The 25,498-nt window shown below is 36.1% G+C and overlaps 5 protein-coding genes and 1 non-coding gene across 6 annotated transcripts; 2 read left to right on the top strand and 4 right to left on the bottom strand.

Annotated features, from left to right (window-relative positions):
• On the top strand, positions 1-5,140 carry LOC133679502 (probable receptor-like protein kinase At1g49730). Its single transcript, XM_062102111.1, has 9 exons — positions 1-626; positions 1,146-1,697; positions 2,227-2,514; positions 2,636-2,897; positions 3,265-3,317; positions 3,621-3,685; positions 3,796-3,885; positions 4,137-4,221; positions 4,308-5,140. The coding sequence occupies exons 1-9, from the start codon at positions 548-550 to the stop codon at positions 4,850-4,852; spliced, it is 2,019 nt and encodes a 672-aa protein (XP_061958095.1). The 5' UTR covers positions 1-547; the 3' UTR covers positions 4,853-5,140.
• Positions 5,141-6,098: 958 nt separating this feature from the next.
• On the top strand, positions 6,099-8,878 carry LOC133680378 (subtilisin-like protease SBT3). Its single transcript, XM_062103293.1, has one exon. It carries the CDS (start codon positions 6,192-6,194, stop codon positions 8,541-8,543), a length of 2,352 nt encoding a protein of 783 aa, XP_061959277.1. The 5' UTR covers positions 6,099-6,191; the 3' UTR covers positions 8,544-8,878.
• A 149-nt stretch (positions 8,879-9,027) lies between these two features.
• Positions 9,028-11,979, bottom strand: LOC133680379 (uncharacterized). Its single transcript, XM_062103294.1, has 2 exons — positions 11,507-11,979; positions 9,028-10,983 (listed from the first exon to the last, which is right to left on the bottom strand). Exon 2 carries the CDS (start codon positions 10,923-10,925, stop codon positions 9,330-9,332), a length of 1,596 nt encoding a protein of 531 aa, XP_061959278.1. The 5' UTR covers positions 10,926-10,983; positions 11,507-11,979; the 3' UTR covers positions 9,028-9,329.
• A 2,884-nt stretch (positions 11,980-14,863) lies between these two features.
• On the bottom strand, positions 14,864-18,196 carry LOC133679165 (thioredoxin M3, chloroplastic). Its single transcript, XM_062101672.1, has 2 exons — positions 17,750-18,196; positions 14,864-15,620 (listed from the first exon to the last, which is right to left on the bottom strand). The coding sequence occupies exons 1-2, from the start codon at positions 17,943-17,945 to the stop codon at positions 15,301-15,303; spliced, it is 516 nt and encodes a 171-aa protein (XP_061957656.1). The 5' UTR covers positions 17,946-18,196; the 3' UTR covers positions 14,864-15,300.
• Positions 18,197-19,625: 1,429 nt separating this feature from the next.
• On the bottom strand, positions 19,626-19,698 carry TRNAR-UCU (transfer RNA arginine (anticodon UCU)). The gene has a single exon. It is a non-coding gene; the product is annotated as a tRNA-Arg (tRNA).
• A 172-nt stretch (positions 19,699-19,870) lies between these two features.
• Positions 19,871-23,428, bottom strand: LOC133680630 (methylcrotonoyl-CoA carboxylase beta chain, mitochondrial). Its single transcript, XM_062103661.1, has 10 exons — positions 23,024-23,428; positions 22,814-22,933; positions 22,084-22,518; positions 21,845-21,935; positions 21,336-21,577; positions 21,086-21,250; positions 20,914-20,988; positions 20,611-20,742; positions 20,257-20,313; positions 19,871-20,164 (listed from the first exon to the last, which is right to left on the bottom strand). The coding sequence occupies exons 1-10, from the start codon at positions 23,222-23,224 to the stop codon at positions 19,961-19,963; spliced, it is 1,722 nt and encodes a 573-aa protein (XP_061959645.1). The 5' UTR covers positions 23,225-23,428; the 3' UTR covers positions 19,871-19,960.
• Between the last annotated feature and the right edge of the window lie 2,070 nt (positions 23,429-25,498).

A 25,498-nucleotide genomic window follows, 5' to 3' on the forward strand; every position in this document is an offset into this window, starting at 1 on the left:
CAAGAAAATGAACTGCTACTATTGGCAAGGCTGCCAAGAGAAAAGCCGAGGAAAACAATATCTCCCTTCAATCTCACTTTATACCCGTTCCAATTGAACTACATTTCTCATGGTCCAAACAAACAATCACACAGTGATGACAAAAACAATAAAAGCAGCTTAATTTATACCCAACATCCAACACCTGCCATTTCATCGCTCGCTCGCTGGTGACTGGACCCTGGTGAAACCACTAACCACTTTAGACCCAGAACCAGAACCAGAAGTGAACAGTGTGACCATGGAGGCGTGGACCCACTTCTTGTTTATGTGCATTACATTTAGAAATTAGACTTTTCCATTTCCGATATGGTCAAAAGCCACAATTACTCCACTGTACGCACACACCAGTCTCTCTCTCTCTGACCTCACTCAGTCCTCCCTCCACCGTGAATGAACAGTTTAGTCCCTTAAAATGTACTCACATACCATACCCCGCTTCTGTATTTGACGGCCGCCCTCTATTTCTCTCTCTATAGCCCCGAAGTTTCCTTCTTGGGTCTTGAATATGATGGTGTATAGACATGCCTTGTTGGTGTTGGGTTTACTTGCATTCATTGCAAAGCAGCTGCCTTCAACGACGGCAGGTTATTACCTTTTAAGTAATATTTCTTTTCTGTTTTAGAAAGATGGAGGCTTTGATATGTATGTAAGAAAGGAAGTTACTTGCATTTTATTGATTGTTTTTTTCTTTATGGTTTGGAATTATTTTGTGAGAAAAGGGTGGATTCTTGGAAGAGAGTTTTGGTTTTTAGCTTGAATTCTTTGAGTTGTTATTGGTTTTGTTAGGTTGTTATTGCTTTGTTTTGGCATTAATGAGCATTTGCAATGTGTTTAATTCTTGGGACTTCTGGAATTTCATGACCAATTTTGTTTGTAACTGGGTTAGTACTATTTACCATATTACAACTATAGTGTCACAATGCCATAAAATTTAGAGATTGTCTACTTCAATGTACCAAAAAGGAAATATATTGTCATGTTAGTATAGAAATTGGTGAAATTTGTAGCTTCCAAGTGAACAATCAAAAGTCTATGTTTTTGGTGACGAATTTTTTGTGAAAAATGGTTTGTTTGATTGATAATAACACCTGTTACTTCTGCAGATTGCCCCTTGGATTTGAGTGGATCAAACTTTACCTTAGCAGCCGCTGTGTGCTCCAATAAAGATAAAAGAGGACAATGTTGCCGCTATATTAATGCGTTTGTAGCAGTTTCCATTGCTCGCTATGCAAATACAACTAGCAACTTAGGGGTTGCCTCGAATGTATCTGATATATGTCTTCGCTCCATTTCTCAAACCATGCAACTGTATGGAGTTCCAAGTAATGCAACAATTTTTTGTGGGTTTGGGACGAAAATTCCAGTGAATTATGAGTGTGGGGGTCGAACAACTATCACTCAGATGTTGGAGTCTCCAAAATTTGTGAGTGTCGCACAAAATTGCAGACTGCCACTTTCATTAAAAAGTGATTGCAAGAGGTGTTTAAATGCTGGCATTATATACCTTCATCATCTGGTGGGAACAGATAATAATGTGACATTGAGTACCTGCCGTGATGCAGCTTTCACTGCCCTTGCAAGCCAATTTGATGATGCTTCGGCTGTTGAAATTGCAAGCTGTTTCTTCGGAGTTCAAGGGCTCAACACCCCTTCAGGTATGAGTATTCTGTTTCTTGTATTTACCGATTTCTAGTTTGCGTTGAGTATGTGTGGTGCTAGTTGTATATTCTTGTGTTTATTTTACATTTTGAAATTTGAATCTATATTGCTTTTTATGAAATTAAGATAATGGCTTAAATAATTGAAGTAGAAGTTCAAATATTGACAGCGATTGGTGTTAGTTTGATAGTTTCAACAATTGGTTTGCTTTGGGAACAAACTTCCCATAAAAGGGTAAATGGACTGAGTTTAATGCATTTATTTTAAGAAGAAGGATGCATAGAGATTAACCCTGGAAAAGGCTTAACTTTTTCCCAATATATTGTCTCAGTCAGACCCTTTCGTCCATTAATTGTCATGTTTATCACCTTCTAAACACAGGATATTATATGTTTACTATGATTTGACTGTAGTTTCTTGGCCAGAGTGCTTTTATCTGAACTGTCTCATATCATGGGAAATCACTCCATTTGTAGTTGATCTTCTATGTTCTGTTATCCACCTCACTTTTTATTTGTGTTTCAGAGCCACCTCCATCTTCAGTCACTCCTGAAGCCCCTCCAAGTCCATTGACAGCTGCTGGTCCCAGCCAAGTTATGTTGGGACTGCCCCTAAAATCAACTCACCACCCATACCATCTGACATTAGTTCCAGTTGTTGGCATTGCGGTCACAACAGTTGCCTTTGTGATGCTGATAGTCTTGATAGTTCTTATTCGTAGGAAAAGCAGAGAACTAGAGGAATCTGAGAATATAGATAAGACCTTTCCAAGATCGATCCCTCCTCCTAGGCCTACACGGAAATTTCAAGAAGGTGTGGCTCTGGGTTTTCTTGGTTATGTGCTTTCTTCGTGCTGGGCTTCATTAAAATTGCCTTTTTTATTTAGTAGTTCATAACTTCGGGTTGTTTGGGCGGGGCTGGTTATCATCTGCAGGGCCTGCGTCAATGTTACGAAAATTCAGCTATAAGGAGACAATGAAGGCAACGGATAACTTCAACACAATCGTTGGACAGGGAGGATTTGGAACTGTATACAAAGCTGAATTTAGTGATGGCTTAGTGGCAGCAGTGAAGCGGATGAACAAGGTTTCAGAGCAGGTAGAAGAGGAGTTCTGCAGAGAGATAGAACTACTTGCTAGGTTGCACCACCGCCATCTTGTTGCTCTAAGAGGCTTTTGCATAAAAAAGAATGAGAGGTAGTTTAATTCTGCATGCATGTAATTATGATTGACCCCGTCTTATCTTACAAATAAAACCAAGACTCAATGAGTGTTTCCCTATTGCCTATTTAAATGTTTGTATGCTCTCTCTTAATGAAAGCAGCTTTGCAAAGTTTCTTGTTACTAAATGTTTTCTAACAATTAACGAGTAGATAATTGAGGTCATTTGAATGTGATGTGCTCAATGTGTGCCATGGCTACTTTTGCATGAGTTTAATATACTGAACACGAGGGTAAAATTTTTTGCAAGGTTTCTGCCTAAATCTTTTTCTAATCATCTGGCTTTGGGGGTTATTTCTACTGTAACAGCAAAATCAAATACTCTTTGTTTGTTTAATGACAGGTTCCTCATGTACGAGTATATGGCAAATGGAAGCTTAAAGGATCATCTTCATTGTACGTTTCTTTATTTTCGCCACCCTTTTTGCAAGGGCACTAGACATGGTGCATTACTCTTCGTTTTCATTTTATATTTCTTTGGAAAACAATTCTGTAGTGATGCACACAAGATAAATATCTCTCTTTGATGCGAATGTACACATGCGATTCATGCCTTTATTTAACAAAGATTTTTTTTTTCTCCGGCTGATTTATGGATTCAAATTCTGTTGGTTATACAAACGAGTGTTTTCTTATATTGGTGAGAATCTCTTATTTGATGGCTTTGTATTCTGAAAAGATTTGACATCCTGTTTGCAGCCTCTGGAAGTCCTCTGAGTTGGCAGACCAGAATGCAGATTGCTATTGACGTGGCTAATGCTTTGGTAATGAACAGAAACAGTATCTTGCCTTAGGGACAGATTTGTTTTGTTTCAGCCTTTTGGCTCATTCACATGAATTATTTTTCCCTACTCGTTTCTTTTCTTAATTGCAGGAGTATCTCCACTTTTATTGTGATCCACCTCTGTGCCACAGGGACATAAAATCGAGCAACATTTTACTAGATGAAAATTTTGTTGCTAAGGTAGTGGATTGACTTACCACCATGTAGCTTTTGCAATTTTTTTTCTTTCATGGCCTTTTTTGTATTTCTCAATTATCCACTGTGAAAATGATATTACTTGTAATAAAACCCAATTTTTTCAAAATGTTTGAATGTCACACCAAAAATCTTGATGGAATGATTTTGCCTTGCAAGAATGACTCCTGCAAAACCATACACATCACTGGTTTATCTCTTACAGGTTCTCCTTCAACCCTATTTTATTTTCCCAGGTTGCAGATTTTGGCCTTGCCCATGCTTCAAAGGATGGTTCTATATGCTTTGAACCGGTAAATACCGATATCCGTGGAACTCCAGGTTCGGGAATAAACTATTTGTGTTCTAACCTTAAATATCTTCATGTTTCACTGTACTAAGAGGCCTGAATATGCAATGATTTTCAGGTTACATGGATCCTGAGTATGTGGTCACTCAAGAGCTTACCGAGAAAAGTGATATATATAGCTATGGTGTGGTACTGCTGGAGATAGTGACTGCAAGAAGAGCAATACAGGAGAGCAGGAATTTGGTGGAGTGGTCTCAAATATTCATGGCATCAGATTCAAGACTACCTGAGTTAGTGGATCCACGCATCAGGGATTCCTTTGACATGGACCAGCTTCAGACTATTGTGACTATTGTTAGATGGTGCACACAGAGGGAAGGCCGGGCAAGGCCTTCGATCAAACAAGTCCTTAGACTTTTGTATGAGAGTTCAGACCCAATGCATAGCGGGTTTGTGCGGGCTGTGGAAGATGAAGAGTGTGAAGGAAGTGAAGGACGAGGAAGAGCGAGCAGAGGAAAATCACACAAGAGTGATGCTATTTTTCACAGTGGGGATGGAAGATATCTTGCTTCCTCTTCAAGCACATCGAGGTCGTATTGTAGTAGAAGCTTTTTACTTGAAACTGGCTCTCCACAATCTCCCTCCAATATTCTCTCTGTTTGAGGCTATAATTTGTAATCGTATGCCTCAACCACCAATCATGGTATGCTAGACAGCTGGAGCACTTCTATCAGTCTTGGTCATCATGTTTGCTTATCTTTGCTGAGTTTAAAATTTCATTCCGTTGAGCTTGTCAATGTCTTTTGAGAATACATATATCACCAGGTAGATAGAAAAGGCAATTGTAAAAGTAGTCATTATACATCCATTTCTTTAGTTGATGTTTTAAGTTTCTGGAAGAATTGAACCTGGAAAATATATAAATTTCCTCTTTCAGTATCGATGAACAAATCTTTGATTTTGCAACCATTAACATGGATTGTGTGGATTGCTGAGTCAATGGTACAACCCAGTGGAAGGTTTTAACTTTTAATACATGAAGACGGGATTCTCCATCAAAATAGAGTTGCCACTGCTTTCTATTGGGATTGGAACACAGAAACTTTATTGCCCACCTGGAAATCTCAACCTCTTGTGTAATTGAAACGTGCCACACAACTCACAAGGACACTAAAATTTTGATCCACCAACCCTTCTCAATGTGACGGGAAAAAGCTAGGAACGGGTGGTAAAGATCAAAATCTGGCACCACTACTCCACTAGAAGCTCACGCATCTCTATCTCATAAAGAACCTCGTTTCTTGACTACCCTGGCAACAAGAGGATCCCACTGAAGTAGTGTGTTTTCTAAGTTCAACTCCAGTTATAATGTAGACCACTTCAAAGGCTCATATTTTCGGTTTTGGTAGGCTACCGAACTTTGAATTTTTGCAACGACTTATCTTGTATTTGATCATTACAGGAGGGACTTGGAACTTTGGATACACTACAAAGATTTGAATGAATTGGACGACTAGAAAATTGCATGCTGTCGAAACTCTTCTGTTCTTTTTTTCCTTTTCTTTTCTTATTGCAACGACAGTTTAGCTTTTTCTAGTAGCATTTCAACGTGTCTATGCTTGCACGGAGACAACGATAGTAATATCCAACACCAAAAGTTGAACATGAAGACGGTGGTTGACATGAGTCCCAATCATGGAACCAAATACTATGTTTCCTTTGGAAAATCCAGCCCGAAAAGAAAAGACAAAAACTCTATCATCTGCGATTATTGGCTGACACTTGGATGATCAAAACAATGCTAATCTTGTAGACCTGCCGGCGTAGTAAATATCAAGACCAATCGGCAACTTGTATTTTCTTTCTATACTTTATCCGTAGCCGCTTTGAGATTGTCGTAGAATCAGATGTAACCTATGCCTAGGCCATGGATCAGCTTATGAGTGTATATATATGAGATTCTTAGAATGTTCAGCACTTCAGTGCCCACCTTCAGAAGTTAATGATCCTAACAATGGGTCATTTTACTCCTCCCAAACTTCTCTTTGCTCTCTGCCTTCTTTTCCCAATTGCCGCATCATTTTCCACATCAAATGACCGAAAAACCTACATTATCCATATGGACAAGACCGGGATGCCATCTACCTTCTCCACCCAGCATGATTGGTACGTGTCAACACTGTCATCCCTGTCATCGCCAGATGACATTCCGCCTATCCATCTCTACTCTTACAAGCATGTCATGGATGGGTTCAGTGCTGTGTTGTCCCAAACCCACCTTGACCAACTGGAGAGTTTGCCTGGTCATGTTGCTACCTTCCCAGAATCAATAGGCCATCTCCACACCACCCACACCCCAAAGTTTCTGGGCCTAAACAAACGTGCTGGAGCATGGCCAGCTGGCAAGTTTGGTGATGATGTGATTATTGGTGTTCTTGATACTGGAATTTGGCCTGAAAGTGAGAGCTTCAATGATAAAAACATGCCGCCAGTTCCGCAGCGATGGCGTGGCATCTGCGAAACAGGAACAGAATTTAACACTTCCCATTGCAACAAAAAACTTATTGGTGCACGCAAGTTCAGCCAAGGCATGAAGCAAGTAGGGTTGAATATATCAAGTACAGATGACTATGATTCTCCAAGGGATTACATGGGCCACGGAAGCCACACATCTTCAACAGCAGGTGGCAGTCCGGTGCAACATGCTGATTATTTCGGTTATGCGAAAGGGACAGCAACAGGAATGGCACCATTGGCCAGAATTGCCATGTACAAGGTGATTTTCTATAGTGGCGATAGTGACGGTTATGATGCTGCAGCAACAGATACACTTGCTGGCATGGATCAAGCCATAGAAGATGGTGTGGACATCATGTCATTGTCTTTGGGATTCTTTGAGACACCATTCTATGAGAATCCAATAGCCATTGGAGCATTTGCAGCCTTGAAGAAAGGGATATTTGTTACATGTTCTGCTGGAAATTCAGGGCCTCATGGATACACCATGCTCAATGGAGCTCCTTGGCTCACCACCATTGGTGCTGGAACCATTGACCGACAGTTTGGAGCTGAAGTCACACTGGGAAATGGCTCAATTATCGTCACTGGAACATCTATTTATCCTGAGAATTTGTTTATTTCCCGAGTTCCTGTATACTTCGGACTTGGAAATCGAAGCAAAGAAGTTTGTGATTGGAACTCCTTGGACCCCAACGATGTTGCAGGCAAGTTCCTCTTCTGTGACTATGATGATGAGTCATCACAGTTTCGACAGATGTCTGAAAATGACCGATATGGGCCAGACATTGCTGGAGCTACTGGGGCTATCTTCAGTGAAGACGATGCAGAATTTCTCCACCCAGACTACTTCTACATGCCGATTGTGATAGTGAGCACAAAAGACGGAAACTTGCTCAAGAACTATATCATGAATACCACAAACGCAACAGTTAGTGTAAAGTTCGGGTTAACATTGCTAGGTACTAAGCCAGCTCCGAAAGTGGCATATTTTTCTTCTCGAGGACCTGATCGAAGATCCCCGTGGACTCTGAAACCTGACATTCTGGCTCCTGGTTATCATATTCTGGCTGCTTGGGTTCCTAATAGAGGATTTGCACCAATTCGTGAAGACGATTATTTGCTCACAGATTACGCTCTTGTTTCTGGCACATCAATGTCATGCCCCCATGTAGCTGGGATAGCTGCACTGCTTAAAGCTGCCCACCGTGATTGGAGTCCTGCTGCCATCCGATCAGCACTGATGACAACTGCTGATGTCATGGACAACGCAGATGGTAGAATCATTGATATGACCACTGAAGTTGCTGGGACACCCCTTGATTTTGGAGCGGGGCATGTCAATCCCAACAAAGCAATGGACCCTGGCCTAGTGTACGATATAGTGGCAGAGGATTACATTAACTACCTGTGTGCGATGAATTATACAAGCCAACAGGTTCAAATCATCACAGGGACTTCAAATTTTACTTGTCAATATGCTAGCCTGGATCTTAATTATCCTTCTTTCCTTGTTCTCTTGAACAACACTAATACGAGCACCGCTACCTTCAAGAGGGTGTTGACAAATGTAGCAGATAATAGCTCTGTCTATCGTGCGGTGATCTCAGCTCCCCAGGGTATGAAAGCTCTAGTCCAACCAACAACACTTACATTTTCAGGAAAAAACAGCAAAGCTGAGTTTAATATGACCGTGGAGATCGATTTGGAAGCTGCTAGTGTTACTCCACAGAGCGATTATTTTGGGAATTACGGCTTTTTGAGCTGGTATGAGGTCAATGGAAGACATGTCGTTAGGAGTCCCGTTGTCTCTGCAATTGCATCCCCTAAGACTTGAATCGCCTGCTCTCGGCACATCTAATTTGAGAATCCTTTTCAGTTTTTAGCCTAAGATCATTACACCAAATAAAATGATAACATAGCATGTCTGCCTAAGTGTAGCCTCTCCACAATTCCAAAAGGATTGGCCTGAAAATACTCCTCCAAGGACGCTTCACAAATTTTATTCTGCTGGTTGTTTTTCAGCAAACCGAAGGTATTAAATTGTTCAAGGGCACTAGTAAATCATGCTTTTTTGGTTTGAGAAACCTTCTATACCACCTTTTCCCTTTTTTTGAATCACTGTAATTTATGAGAGGGTATCCTTCGACGCCACCATTTAAAAGTTCTGGCTTGAAATCACAGCGGTGTAGGTTCCGGTTCTTAAGAATACCCACTCCATACAAAAATGCTAAAGCAGAAGTATCTTCACTTTCATAGATTAGTAAGATCAATCATTCATTAGCTACCGTGTAATACAAGAGTGAGTAGGAGAGAGAACATTTAAAAAGTGCCTGGGCACGAAACTGTGAATTTACGTACAGATCTCACATCAGTAATTTTATCAGTTGCAACAATTAGGCAAAGGCATACGTGGAAATTTAAAACTTTACACTCAAATCCATGCAGGACACATAATTATAAAAGAACAAATGTGATCCAGCCTTTTCCTCCCATCTTTTATGAAATAGACGGCAAAAAAATGAAAAAAAGAACTATGAGAGAGCATGCAATGATAAGCATGCCTCAACTATCTGTTCTATGTAAAGTGAACACGCTACAAGACAAGCAACTCTAAACTCTTCTAGCCACCAACTGCAGCCAGGAATTTCTTCTTGCTTGCTGGTTCTTCGTGCAAGACCACGACATCTCTCACCTTGTCAAAAAGCTGCTCTAGCTGATCCACACCAAGACTTTGATAGTCCAATGGTTTCTTGTATCGTTGCTGGTATATTGCCTCAAAACAACCCAAGAAAATCCAAGAAGAATAGCTCACTAGAATCTCCTGCAACTCAAACTTGAACTGCTCGAGGTTTGGGTCATCAACTTCATACCGAGCTGGTGTTCCCAAATTAGTCTTCTCTTGTTTCCTCCTGTTCTCCTGTTTCTTATTTACCATTCTTTCTTCATCTGAGAGCTCATCTGAAGAGCCACCACCTGTCACAATGTCCAAACTCTCGTCCTGAGGCCCCTTTCCTGTCTTATCCCTCCTTGCCAGAATTATAGGAGGAGCACTTGGACCAGCTTTCCAGTTTTTAAGATAGACAAACTTCTTTTGAGCCTTTCCATCTATTGCCATTGCATCACCCATTTTCTTGAAAAGATTAACAAGCTTCATTGCCCCATACTCTGAAACACAAAGAGGCCGTCCATACATCTTCTGGTACTCAGGAGGAACTCGGGTAAGAGGCAAACATCCTCCTGAAATTTCAAGCAACTTCACTAGCTGAGCTTTCAGACTATTTATGCCCCCAGGCTTTACCCACATAGTAGAATAATAATCATCATAAGAAGCAGGACCAGCTGAAACTTCATTCAGACCAGATGGGAGACTCTGTGACCTTGAACTAGTGGGGAAACAAGGCAGGCTCTTCAAAGAACTACTGTTGTATTCAGATAAAGAATGTGACACTATAGAGAAATCTCTCAAGTTGTAATAGCTTTGCGAGAGCCCTCTGTATACAATTGCCTCTTCTTCATTCTGGCCATCATGGCTGTCATTTATACGGCACCCCATGGAATACCCAGCAATGTCAGCTGGTCCTAGATGGGCAGGCAATAATGTCTTCAAGGGGGGTATAAAACCTTCCCCACGGGCCACACTAGGCCAGTCCCAAACAAACTTGCCTGCGTTGCACAGGGCAGATGAAACACCAACCCCAGAAGGGATAACAAGAATCACAGTATATCCACGTTGACCAAGTATGTGAAGTGCTGGAGAGAAATCCACATCCCCAGAGATAAGCATGATGGAGGAAGGTGGGGGGTTGTCAAGAGCAAAGAGAAACATGTCGACCAAGATAGCCTTGTCAGCAGCATCCTTTCTACCATTTGGAACATCAATTAGTTTAACACCCGTTCTCTGGCAGCCTTCTCTCAGCCGTCTGGGGAAGGAGTTAAAATCTCCATATGCAGAAAACATCATTACAGCTCCTTTAATTACAGGGTGCACCTGCAAAGCCATTCTGATATTGCCAGCCACATCTTCAGAGCGGACATCACTAGGGACAGGACAGTTCTCAATATCCCAAAGGATAGCTACAGGACCATCCAAAGAGGGTCGAATTTGCTGGTTCGCAGAAGGCTGAGTAGCTTGCGTGTTTGAATCTGCCATATGGATTCCCATTCGTTCAGGAGAATCCGAGGGAAGCATTGATGCCGATGGATTTGCATTTTCCATCACTTTTTTTTTAATGCTATTGTTATTACTTCTATGTTGTCGAAAAGTTAAAAGATTCCTGTAGATTGCCAGAGGAAGAGGATAAAAGTCACTAAACAACATAGGATGTCCCTTAAAAAAAACTAGAGTCGACATTAGAAACCCCATAGGTTATCCAAACTTGACAATAGATGTATCTTGTATTTCATGAGAAAGCTGATCAAGACTCCATATTTAGCAACTAAGCCCAAGAAATCTTAAATTGAAGATTATAGTTTAAGCCTGATGTCTATCTGTCAAACTCATAAGTTCAAATCTAACTCCGAAGCCCAAATTATGTATTTCATAGTTAAAAATAAACTGGCTGATCAATCAATAGATAGGAAAGTGGACACTCAAGTCACGGCAACAGAAAGTAAAAGCTAATAATTCCAATTGAAGCTAAACTGATTGTAAAAAAAAAAAAAAAAAAAAAAAAACTGATAATATATAACTGAAGTACTACGGAAAACTCTAAAAATGAAAAATTTTCAATTAATTTGATAAGAGAAACTTAATTCGTCGATGAAACTCAATTATTAAGAAATGAAAAGAAAAGGTACCTGATATTGAGGCCATAGAGCAACTCTTTCTTAAAAATGACGTTGCTATCATCAGATACCAAAGAGAAACGGAGATCTTGTTGAAGAATAAAAGAGAAGGCCGGAGATCCGATAAATTATTATCCAAGAAAGATCAGAAGAAGATGACCATCACTCTTATTGGATTACTAATTTACAAATACAGAGAGACCTGCAGTTGAAGAAAGGAAGAAACATTATTCTTTTCTTTTTCTTTTTTCGTGGTATGTACTTTTTTTTCCCTCTTTTATGATGGGTGGGGTTGTTGCTTTTTCTGGGTAATTTTTCTTACTAAAACTCGGATTTTTAAGGTAGATGTAGAACAGTGAAAGAGTGTTGTTTTGTTTTTTCCTTCTGGAACGTTGGAGAACTGTTCGAGAAAGAGAGTTGTCAAGATTTTGGGCTTTTAACGTAAATAATGGTTTGAGCCCGAAATCAAAGGAACAAACTCCCATTTCAAGCTCGCTCGTTAACCGACACTAGTCACAAATGTCGATGCCATCAAGTGTTTCTAGATATTCTGATTATATACACGCCCTGGTTTTTTTTACCCGCACCCCTCCGCAATCAATCATGCAAAAAAATTATAATTAAAAAAATAAAAATAAAATTTTAAATAATAAAAAAATTAGAGAGTATTAACAAAATTTATATTGAAATGATAAATTGAAAAGAAAAAAACATTAGCAAAAAAAAGGGTTAAACTAAAAAAAAAAAACAATATAAACTTTGATTGAATGATAAAATTAAAAACCAGTAAAATTTTAACAAAAAAATCAAAAGAATAAGAAATAAATTATATATATATGTGAAAATTGTAATTTAATAACTAAATTAAAAACATAAAAAACTTTCCTAAAATAGCTAAGGATAAAAATAAGCAATAAAAAATATAAAAACTAAAATTAAAAAAAAAAAGACAGACATACACTTTCTCTGAAAAAAAAGATAAATAAAAAAATAAAAAAAGACCATTGATGATAAACCATTCATCATTCGCCCTCACAAGCTACACCAGAAGTAAAAAGACGCGGTGACGATTTCAAAGATAGCGAAAGACCAGATTTTACCATCACATGTGCTATCCAAAAAGTGAAAATATCATCCACGCAGTGGCACACCATGAGCAAGCACCAACAACTTTTCAAAATTAAAAATTAAGAAATCAACATAAAAATACCAAAAAACCCCCTCATAACCCTGGAAATTACAAAAAAAAACTTGTGTGAAATGACAAAAACACCCCTAAATGCATACCTTATTCTTTCTTTTTTCTAAGGGAAAAGAAGTATTATAATTGTAGCCTGAAAAGGAAAAAAACTAAAAAACATTTTGTCAACCGCTCTAGTTTTTTTTTTACATTGAGAGAAAAAAAAATTATTTTTATTGTTCTAAAGCTTGTGAAAAGATGAAGAAATCATTGTTCAACAATTTTAAAATTTATTGACTTTAGGGTAAAACTATATTTTTATCGTGCAAAAAAATAATAATAATAAAAAATATCTTTAAACAATCTTTTAATAACCAATAGGTCAATGGAAAAACTAAATGACCCCCTAACTAAAGCTCCCTTTTTTTTTTTTTCTATTCAATGGCAAAATTGTTACTTTACAATCCACAATAATAGGTGTATGTTGCTACGATGAAAATGGCCACCATATATATGTATGTGTGTGTTCGTTGAGATATGTATATACCATAATTTATTAAAAAAGATATATATATATATATATATATATATATATATATATATGTCATTTTATCATCTAATATGCGTATACATATTTTAAATATATATACTAACTATTTTATCTTATTTTAAATAATAAATAATAGTATATAATGGATATTCCTTTAGATTTATGAAATTTGATAAATAATTTATGAACATCTAAATTTTTTATCTGATAAATAATAAATAATATACAAATATCAAGAAGTTGCACCTACATATACTCATTATCATCTTTACCTATAAATATGCTAAAATTGTTTAGGAAAGGAAAATTTAAAAACAAAAGATCAAAATGAAAAAAAGTTAAGGAAATGGGTGGTTTTTTGAGCTTTTTGATAAAATATTTGATTTAATCCTCATACTTTTTGAATTATAAAAATTAGGTCCTTTCAATTTTTAAAATTTCAAAAAAAATCAATTTTGGTCAAAAACCTTATTTTTCTTATTTTTTCAATCTTTAGTTGGAATGAAAAGGAAGAAATACATCATTGACACATATTCCAACAAATAAAAAGGTTGATTTTGATGTCAAAAAAATACAATTTGGTGAAGGGAGTTTCACTTAAGAGTTTTTTCACCTTCAAGTTGCCTTAAAAACATATATAAACTTAAAAAGATTTTTTTTATTTCGGGTTAATTCTAGTTTTTTGTATGATTTTTTGAGACCATAAATGAGTTTATCAAATTGTCTAGAGTGTTTTTTGAGTATTTAAAATATAAAAAAATAGACTGAAAAATAATTTATATATAAAAAAACATATGCCCTTATTTTCCATCCATGGTGGTGGCTGGAATTTAAAAAGAATATTTAAAGAGAATAAGCAATGTATCACATGCCTTTTTTTATAAAAAAAAATAAATGTTGACAATAAGTCACCGACTCTTTAAAAATAAAAAATTAAGTTTGCCCAAGCATTCGGGCATAAGCTATAAGAGAATCCACATTCTTGATTTTTTTTTAAGCCCAAATACACTAGACCATGTAGACCAAGTCATAATATTTTTTTTTTCATTGATTTTTTGTAATTTTAGATTTTTAAATAAAATTTTTTCACGATGTCTTTTTATAGGGTATTATTTAATTTAGCACATGTTTTTCTTATTTTTTAATTTGATGTATTTTTAACCCTTTAAAATTTAAAAAAAATAATAAATCATTTTTTCATTTGTTTTTTTATGACATTTTTTTAAAAAATAAAACGTCCTTTTGTTATCAATTTTTTTTTTAAAAAGGCTATTTTTTATTTCACGCCACCCTTATTTTTTTTTCAAGAAACAAATTTGGTTATCGACATAAAAAAACCATGCACCTAGTTGACAAATAATTAAATGAAAAATAAGATTAGTAATTTTAGAAATAAAAAATTATTAAATTCAATAAGATTTATGATGCAATTTATAAATTTAGCAAATTAACTCTAATTATCTCAGGGTTGTTTTTTGTTTTTTTTTAATTTAATATTTTTAATTTTAATTTCATCCAAGCCTGTATATTCTTCTTCTTGCTGAAAAAAAATATTTGATCCAAGGAAAAACATGAGTCAAATAGCTATTTCTATCTAAGCATCAACGTTGAAACAAAACCAGAACCATGGTAAATAGCATAGAGTGGAAAGGCATGCAAGCATTTCTTTCATATAGGGCAAAGTTCGAATCCCATAAAATCTCCAATCCATCTCCAGCAGATCATAAAGAACAGATCTGCCAAGCCGCCAGTACAGTTTTAAGCTCAAAATATAGTCAAATCCTTGATGTTTCCATAGACATAAAACCCCCAGATATACAGCATGGGCAAGAAAAAAACCAATGACATATTCACAGCAGGTAGGGTAGCAGCAGAATCTCAACCAAGAAAAGGTGAGACAAAGTCCGCCACCATAAGTCCAAAAGAGATAACCAGCAAGGGTAAATTTTATAACACTATTCACACCATGTCACTCGATGACTGAAAAAGCAATTCAAGAACACCAGGCATTATGATACCTGACCAAACACAACTGATTGACTGTACCGCATGTTCAAGTCATGCACTGAACCAAGTTTACGACTGCATAACTCTCTCAACTGCAGCAATATAGAATTCCTTCGGCATGGTACCGACCACCGACTCTCGCTTCTCTCCATTCTTGAAAAGTAGAACAACTGGTACCGCCTTAATTTCATAGTCCTCAGCAATTTGCAGGTCATTGTCTGTGTTAAGCACAAAGCATTTGAGTTTCCCATCATACTCTGCTGCAATCTCATCAATTACTCGATGAACCATCCTGCAAGGCCCACACCAACTTGCATAGAATTCAACAAGAACAGGAATATCACTTTTCAAAATTGAATTCTCCCAAGAGTCCTGAGTAACAGCTGTAGCTGAAAAAAACCCAAAAGGTGTGGTTAAAAAGACCATATTGTAGGTGCCTTACTAACAGCTCAGCAAAAAAAATAAAAAACTCAATTTTGAGAACCATAAAGCAAGCAGAAATGAGAGCAAAACTGAAGATGAAAGAGCCAAAATATATCAGATCACCGAAGACTATCATGAGAAACTCTATTCTCTGAAAGATTTGATCAGCAACTACTCTACATACACACACAAAAAAAAAAAGAGTGTTTCCAGCTTCTCTAAAGACTTGAACTCACATACTTTATTCAGATGGTACAAATCTGTTTGAACCTGCATATATTGTCGCCAAATCTCAATTTTCCATATTTAATGTAGCTATTGTGCAAAACACATCATGAATATGCATCTGCATCCTGTATGCCAGCAACTTGTATAAAACATGATAAGTTTGTGGAGCAAGCATCCAATCTTCACCACAGACCACCTAACTAGCAGAGGCATTTAACCATATCAAACTTTTTAGTGCCATCCTCTTTTAAAACTTCCTTGGCTACGATGAGAATACTAGCAGCAACCTAATGGAGGAAAAGACCAAGAAATAGTACAAAATAGGATAACAAATGCAGAAGATCCGAACATGATTAAAATTCTCTCTGAGAAGAACTTCAAGCCAAAAGACAAAGCGAGTTTCCAAATTCAGGTAAGGACAAGATAACAAAGATTAACAACATGAAAAATAAAAATCGATTACAAAACGGAAAATATGTCATCTTGAATTCCCTGTCCATTTATTCCAAGAAGTACATATTTCAAATCAAGCCCTTCCTCTGCTCAATCCTTTCAGATAGTCCACTTGTCCACATGAATCCTGTTCATGGACCAACAAAAATCCTCAAAGACTCTATTAGCCTCTGCATTTTATAAGTAGTTTACTTTTACCGTATGGCTTCACCATTCTCTTTGGCACCATCCATAGCTTCAGAACTCAATTTCAGAACCATATTTTGACCTTGATGTTTCAGGATGCCTCCAACAACCAACGGATAGCGAGTGATTTTCCTTGTAATGTTCCTACTTCAATTGGAACTTGCTTTTACTGTTTGATCAGGAGTTACTCCTTGCACTGCCTCGCGTAAAACAGTTAATGGATTTGATTGTCTTTTTCTGAATCCTTTTCAAGGCTCAATAGATGATTTGAAAAGCCAGTGACTTTTTCCCATTTTTCAGGATTCAGTTGACAGACATGTTAACTAATCAGTTATGATAAACTGGATCAGAAGTGGCCGGGTTTTTTGCCGTCAAACCTTGACATGAGATGACGATGAAAGGGAATTAGTTTCCCTTCATAAAGCTAATAAACAAATTCAATCTCATCATACATGATAAAATAAATAAATAAATACTTCCACTCTAATCAATATTCCAAAAATTTAATGGCCTGGTTAGTAGCTAAACAAACACTGATTTCACAGCCATAGGAAGAAATTCGGGCATCCACTAAAGCAGCATTCAGTGCATAAATCACCAGTTTGCTATATTTAACCAAAAGTATCAATCTAATGCTTCCTTCTAAGTTCTCAAGATAGCTCTAGTTTTGAGTCTCTTCTCACCGAAAACGGATGAAGAAAGCTAGTTCTCAAAATGGGACTGGCATTTGAAGCTATATTCAGATTCGATACTCTGCCGTAAGAATCTCAGTCTCCAACTCTATCTCTTTCTCTCTTGCTTTTTTCCACGTTTCTCTTACTCTGCTTCTTTCTTTGCCCCTTTTTTTTCTCTTTTCAATCTCTTCTAGGGATTTCATTCATTTACATTGTATCTCCAACGTGAACATGAAATCTCAAGCTCTCGTCAAGTTCTTTCCTGATTAACCTAAATTTGCTATCGGGAACAGCCTTCTACTAACATTAAGAAGTTAGAGGCAAATCTTTGATTCTTTAGTACAAAAAAAATCCCAGCCCTCTGGTGAAAATCATTAAAAACAATTATCTATTCTCCTAAACTCCAGTCAAATCCCTAATAAGAAACTAGGATCACCATTGAAGATAATAGTAAAACATCAAGAATGAAACAGCTCAGACAAGAAACAAAATTAAAAAATCAAGAGAAACAAATTGAAAGAATAAAAGTTTTAGGGATTTATTTTTTGTTTAACCTCGGTTTCCGCGACCGCAGAGAACCTTGAGAGGGAGAGGCACGTGTTGGACAGTGAGATTCGTTGCTCTTTTAGCGGTGTTGAAGTTGCTTGGAAAAGAGAGTCTGTTAGGGTTCAGCTGCTGACATTGGTGGAGAACGGCGGCGCGTGAGCTCGTGAGTGGTGGGGAGCAAAGTGAAGTAGCACTTGAAGCCATTTCAAGAAATGAAAGAAAAAGCAGATACAGAAATTTCGTTACAGGGAGAGAAGGTGTGAGTGTCTGCTGCAATGAGTATCGTGTGAGTCTGAATATATGAGTACGATTATAATACGCGAAGAACAGAAATCGGCTAAGCAGATCGCTGTGATTTAAACGAGGGAGCAGGGAAAGGGACCCACCTGATGTATTTTTCAAGAAAATGAAAAGGGCAAACCTCTCATTAGTCTCTAACTAGTATAGTTCGTCGATATAGTCCCCAGGCTAATTTTATCAATTTCTTTTCCCACAGAAAAGAAGCATAACGATAAGAAAGACAAAACCAACCAAAAAAAAAAAAGTAACACGGAGAGGATTTTCATGAGATAATTTTAGGTCGACGAAAACCATTTTAAAAGGCAGTTCCAAACAGCGTCTCTCTTATATTTTAATTTTTTAAAATTATTTTTTTATATTTTAAATTTATTTTAATATCCTAGTATCAAAAATAATTAAAAATATATTATTTTAATATATTTTTAATTAAAAAATAATCGTTATCGTCTAAATAAAATAAGTAAGAGTTAAGATGTGACTTGTTATCCTTTACCCTTTTTTATTTTTTGAAGAATATAAAAGGCAAAGATAAATAAAGCAACTATTGGTGTGAAGGCCTAGCCCCCTTTTCTCTTAGTTAAATTTTTTTTAACTAGATTTAGATATTTTTAATGTATAAAAAAATATCTTATCGTTTATTTTATTAATATTTAATATTATAAGTATTTATTTTTTATTGTTATTTCTTTTTGATAGTTCATTTTATATTTAAATTTATTAACTTAATTGAATCATTTCGAGCTAATTATTATAAAAAAACACATTAATGACCTAGCTTTTTTAAAAAATAAATAATATAACCCCACAACACAACACAAACTTATCCACCCAGTAAATAACTAAATCAAATTCCTCGAACAACGAAAGTCATGAACATTTGACTCCACAGTGGATCATGAGACGAGAGAGCTACAATGATTAAAATGTTATATTGTTTTTTTAACCATAGTCACAATTCTCCCTCTCAAATAAATATTCTACTTTTCATTTTTAAAAATCGAATTTTAACTATCAACTATAAAAGCAAAAGTGTAATAATTATCACATTTTCATTTGCTTCTCCTAGATTATTCTTTTCAAATGTAGTAACATATTTGAATTTATATTATTTGAGTGGTGGGAACGAATCCGAACACTTATCTTCATTAATCTTTTTTTCCTTCTAACCAAGAGAAGTAATGGAGGATGCTACCGTGGTAAAAAAAAAAATCATATTGGATCAAATATCTGGTTGTAACGTGTGATGCGGTGAAAGTCCCAATTCAACCCAAAAGACAACAAATTTCGGTTCTGGGTTTTTGTTCTTCATGACTATTATAGCTTTGTTGATGAAATGATTGAGACTCCAGGCAGGACATTCTAACCCTACATGAGAGATTGAGAAGCCACTTGTTTTAGGGAAAAAAAAAGAAAAAGAAAAAAAGAGTAACATTGCCTACAGATTAAAGATTTAAGAGGATAGACGACGGAGATGGAGAAATGCGGACACCGAAAGAAAATCAGTAGCCAGGGACTGCATTGAGAAACTTTGAACAACTGAGGAGCTAATTTGAGGTTGTCGAAAAATGTAAAAGATAATTAAATCACGCCCGGTGGGATTCGAACCCACAGTCGCCTGATTAGAAGTCAGACGCCTTATCCATTAGGCCACGGGCGCTTTTTGTTAGCTGTATTGTTCATTTAAGTAATTAACTTGAATAATTTGATTTTTTTGCACAGCTACGCTTCTCTCTACTGAAAACAAATACAGAGTCGCGAGGAAACAAGGACAACGCGCTAAAACTTTAGATGTAAGAAGTGTATTGTACCATGTCAATGAGCATCAGCCATGTTGAACGATGACTTCTTTTATTGAGTTAAGAAGAAAAATTATGGTAAATTATTTTTGATCGTTGGAGTTGATGTAAAAGTTGCATTTGTTACATTCTAAATACACCATATTTGGTGTCTTCCAAGGGACGGTTCAAGGAAGCAGAGATGCAAAAGCCAATGATTTTTCTCGTGTCAGCTGGATCGATGATTCCATCATCCCAGAGCCTTGCTGTGGAGTAATAACAATTTCCTTCTCGCTCGTATGCTTCTGTGATCTTCGACTTGAAGTTTTCTTGTTCCTCCTCTGTCCACTGTAATCCATGCAAAGCATGTCCAAATGCAGATAAGCATACCATAAGTTTGTGAAGGCCTCAGTAATATTTTATAAGAAAAGTAAGGTCACCTGAATTCCTTGCTTTTTCTTGTTTGCCGTTTCGATTTGAGACAGCACGCTAGCAGCCTGAGCAAAACAAGTGAACATGGCATTTTTAAAACAAATTGAATTAGTGTGCCCTGTTAAATTTTGTTCCATGTCAAGGTAAGTGTTTGGCTCCAAAATGCTCAAATTCTATAGAATATGAATAAGTCTTTGCTGGCACAACAGTAGTTTTTGCAATAATAATAATAATAATAAATTAACCGTGGATAACTGGATATGGTATTTTATATGTATTTAGTTGTTCATATAAAAGCAATGGCACGGAATTTTATTGACACCTTGATCATATGCGATGATGATTTTAAGTGAAGGGGCTACCTGAGCACCACCCATCACAGATATTTTGGCATTTGGCCAAAGGAACAAGAAGTTGGGACTATATGCACGACCACACATTGCATAATTTCCAGCACCAAAACTTCCACCAACCATGATGGTCACCTTGGGGACCTGCGCAAGTATTTATAGGCAACAGCTCAGATGTAAGTAGTTTTTTTCCACAATTTCTTAGTGAATCATGAGATGTTATGGTTGTAAAAGACAACTTTATGTCTTTGCAATTAAATGAGAGTAAAGATAAAAAAAAAATAAAAAAGATTAGGATGAGCGAAAGAAACCAACCTTCGCACAAGAAACTGCCATTACCATTTTCGCTCCAGATTTTGCGATGCCATTTGCCTCAGACCTTGACCCAACCTACAAATCAACAATATCATGGTTACATGCCAATTTTACATTTCAAAGCAAAAAACAAAAAAGAAATGTTTGAATAGAAGTGGCCCATCTTACACACCATGAATCCAGTGATATTCTGTAAAAAGACCAAGGGAATATTACGTTGAGTGCATAGTTCAATGAAATGGGCCCCTTTAAGCGCAGATTCATTGAAGAGTATCCCGTTGTTTCCAAGGATACCAACTGGTTGTCCAAAAATTCTAGCAAACCCTGTTACGAGAGTCTGTAGAGGAGTGATTTTGAACTGTGTTATTCATAGATAAAACGGTGGAGATGAATAAGTTAACCAAACAAGTTAAAGTCCTCACAGTTCCATACTGTTTCTTGAATTCATCAAATTCACTTCCATCAACAATCCGGGCAATAACTGATCGGATATCAAAGGCTTGCTTGTGGTCTATTGGTGCAATAGACCGGAGCTCCTTTACATCATATAAAGGTTCCTTGTACTCAGGGTTTAAATTATGCAATCCATTCATCACCCCTTGTTTCCCAGCCATGTGCAAGTTCTTGATGATGTTCCTACCAAGTGCAAGTCCATGCAATTCATCTACAAGGAGAGATAATTCCATACATAAGCTAGGCAAAAGATTTCACTCACTAAGTTTCTGAGACAGAGACGAGAAGATGGAGAAAAATGAATTCAACAGCAGTAAACTTTCTATTAAATTCCACAGAAAAATCATCAGATATCATTCTACAAATGAACTAAATCCTGTTAGCATAAACAAAGGCTTATCCAGGCAAGAAACTCCAAAAAGATCACAGAAACTGCAGAAGTGTGGCATAGGAGGTAGCATAAACAGATGATGCATACCTTGAGCAAAATAATCCGAAACCCCTGATGTCTTGCAATGCACAGAAGCACCCCCTAAATCCTCCGCAGAGACTTCCTCTCCTGTAGCAGCCTATCACAATTCTCCTTCAGAGCCAATTTCAGTATCAAGCAAAATATGTGCATTGATTCATATACATAAATGCACAGTACAGAAGATCCAATGGCAATGTAGAGTTCATGGATGTAGCAATTTGGAACACAAGAAGTTTGGAACTGACCTTCACAAGTGGTGGTCCAGCTAGAAAGATGGTAGCATTTCCTTTAACCATCACACTTTCATCAGCCATTGCAGGAATATAGGCACCACCAGCAGTGCAGGAACCTAATACCAGAGCAATTTGAGGAATTCCTTCAGCAGACATTACAGCTTGATTGTAGAAAATTCTACCAAAATTATCCTTGTCAGGGAAGACCTCGGCCTGCTTTGGAAGAAAAGCTCCTCCACTGTCAACAAGATATATGCATGGCAATTTGCATTGAGCAGCAATCTCTTGTGCCCTAAGATGTTTTTTCACCGTAATTGGATAATAAGTTCCTCCCTTAACAGTAGGATCATTCGCCACAAATATACAAAGACGCCCATGAACCGGACCTATTCCAGTGATTATTCCACCAGATGGTAATGCTTCTCCATACAACTCATGGCCTGCAAGCTTAACACATTAAAATATGCAATAAGAAGCAGCAACACCAGAAATTATGCTACTTTATGTATCAAACAATTTTATAAATAGAGTTAACATCTGCATCGTTACATAAACTAAAATTCAAAAACTCATTTCAGAAACTTAAAGATTGTGTCTTTATCATGAATTTTTCTGGATCCACTACAGAGGTCCTATTTTAACCATTTTCTGTCAAGAGCAGTCTCTCACAAGCATTGACATCAAGATTTCAAATTTCATATAAATGAAACAAAAACATCAACAAATGAATAAATCCGAAAACCTGAGAGAGCTCAAGAAATGAAGAACCAGGGTCAATTAGCTTATCAATTCTTTCTCTAGGCAAAAGCTTGTTCCTTTTTCTGTTTCTTTTCACAGCTTCTTCTCCTCCTCCAGCGAGAACCTTGAAAAATAAAACAATCCCATCTCAAAACCCAACACGTAAACACAAACAAACACATATAAATCCACATATAACTATGTGAGCATGAACCTTATTTATATGGGATTGGAGTTGAGAAATAAGACCCTCCATGGCCTTAGAATTCTGTGCAAAGGCCTCAGAGTTTCTGCCTACTCCATCTGGAAGGACTCCTAAGCAGAAGCCTCTTTTCTGGAGAAGCTGAATTGATTTTGATGATCTCCATGGATTTGAAGTAGCTGACACTGCTTTTCTTGCTAAATTCCTTAGCATTTTTTGAGTGCTTTTTGGTCTGCGTCTTTTCTCTCCGACTTATAATACCTTGATTGTCTCTATGCGTCTCGTGCTTGTGTGGAATACATATCCATTAATATTTTCTACTTATCTTCAGATCTGGCAATGTTTTATCCAAGTAAAGAAATCCTTTTCTTTACAACGTTTTGTTTTGCTGATGATTTATTTATTTTTGAACTTCAACAGTCAGTTTTGGTATTCATCCCCGTTTCCTCTTATTTTGCCCAAGTTTCAACTGGATCCCCTTCTTGTATTATATTATTTTATTTTTCAAGTTTTTATTGGATCCTATGGTTTTTTTTTTTGTTAACACAATTCTATAGTAAATTAATATAAAATTTTGAACTATACATGTGTTACTAACTTTTCACTATTTTTGGAAGAAAAAATTGCTAGGATGGATTGAAGTAATTATTTGGCAATAATTTTCTTACCCTCACAAAACTTATAATTGACTCTTTGTATAGTGACAGGTTGAGTTCATCGTATTCGTACACTATAATTATTTTTATATTAGTTGTTTCAGATTTGTTGGTTGATGAAAAAACTACAATTTATATTTATATTTATATAAAATATTTTACATATTTTTTAAAAAATCTATATGTATAAGGTATTATATTTATAGATGAAAGGTTTGTTAGGATTTAAAATTTCAACAAGATTTAAGGAATATTTAAACTTAAAAAAAATTTATTTTACTCATCACTTGAATAAACACCATACTGACTTAAGTTTTAAAGTGTTTTTTTTTTAGGTGTTGTCAGGTCCACTAGGTCCTTCAGATCTAATTTTACCAATCTATGAAGAGCGTCCCTAACCATTCTACTGAGGATTTTTCCAGCTTCATCAATTTGTTAATGGATCCAAATAGAATATACTAAAAATATCCCATAAAAAAACCTAGATAAATACTTTAAAAGATGGGCTAAGATGTGGAAGATCGAGCTTACACACCGAGAATATTGGCACATGAATGCCCAGTGCAACTCAATGAGTGTACACCCATGTTGGGTGTGCTACCCAACACCAAGTATGTTAACTGTTAAGTATGCATCCTAACACCATCATGGGCTCAAGTTGTCACGTTCGAGTGTAGCATGTTTGGATCCGGGCAGCACACCCGGATCTATTTTCACCTCTAATAGACCTGGGCACTTTGTATGAGCCAAACACTCGCTAAATAATTCTTCTTGGACCTCACACAAGTAAAATTACACTTCAGTCATTCCTTTCCACAAAAATGATAAGATTCATGAGTTATAAATACATTATGAATTTATCTAGTCAAAGGTTCACAACTTTTTTATTCTCAATATTTTTAGCATATATATTTTTCAGAGTCTATATCTCTAAAATATTATTGTACTTTCTCTAAAAAATTACTAACTTCACCATCGAAGAATCCCCACATTTATTAAAGAAGATCTTTTACGAGTTTCAACTACTGATCATTTGCCTTATTAGGTACCAGTTGATGTCATTTACCAATCCTCTAGGATTTCTATACCAAGTCACCGTATATATTGACTACGAAGAATGAATTGAATTACTTAAACGATCACATCAATTATATTAATAAGAATCTTGAATTTTAGGACTTAGTATTGAATGAAGTCATACTGTGTACATAGTTATAGTTATAAGGTTTAATTCTAGGGTTAGTTTGATTTAAGGTTAATTTTATAGTTATAAGGTTTAATTTTAAGGTCAATGTTGACTTAGATTAATTTAATCTTTGATTTTTTTAAGAAAAACTAAAATAATGTTATTTTAATAAAAAAAATTATATTGATTTCGTTAAACTCTGAATTGGTGGGTTATTGAATTGACTCACAAAGATATATTAGATTTTATCACTACTATTATTCTAAATAATTAATTAATATCATTATTTTAAAATAAATTAATACACTTCATAATAAAAAATATCCACGTACTAAACATTTGTCTTTCTTTATTCTGACAAAAAAGAAATTGCTTAATTGTTCACCATAAAATAATTTTGTTGATAAAATTATAAGTCAAATCAAAATCCAAATACTGAGAAGAGATACTCAGAGTGAGAATAATTTAGTTATTGAAAAAAATAACATGATGTAATGCATAGGAAATAATTTTGTTGATAATATGAATGTAATCTATCCTTTTCTTTTGACAGGCTCGGGTGTTGTTTTAGAACTACACTTTATTTTCAGAGGTAAGGCATAATTAACCAACCATTTCTACAATCGAAATTGTTTAATCCAATTA

The sequence above is a fragment of the Populus nigra genome, chromosome 19, assembly GCF_951802175.1.
Source record: "Populus nigra chromosome 19, ddPopNigr1.1, whole genome shotgun sequence".
NCBI lineage: Eukaryota > Viridiplantae > Streptophyta > Magnoliopsida > Malpighiales > Salicaceae > Populus > Populus nigra.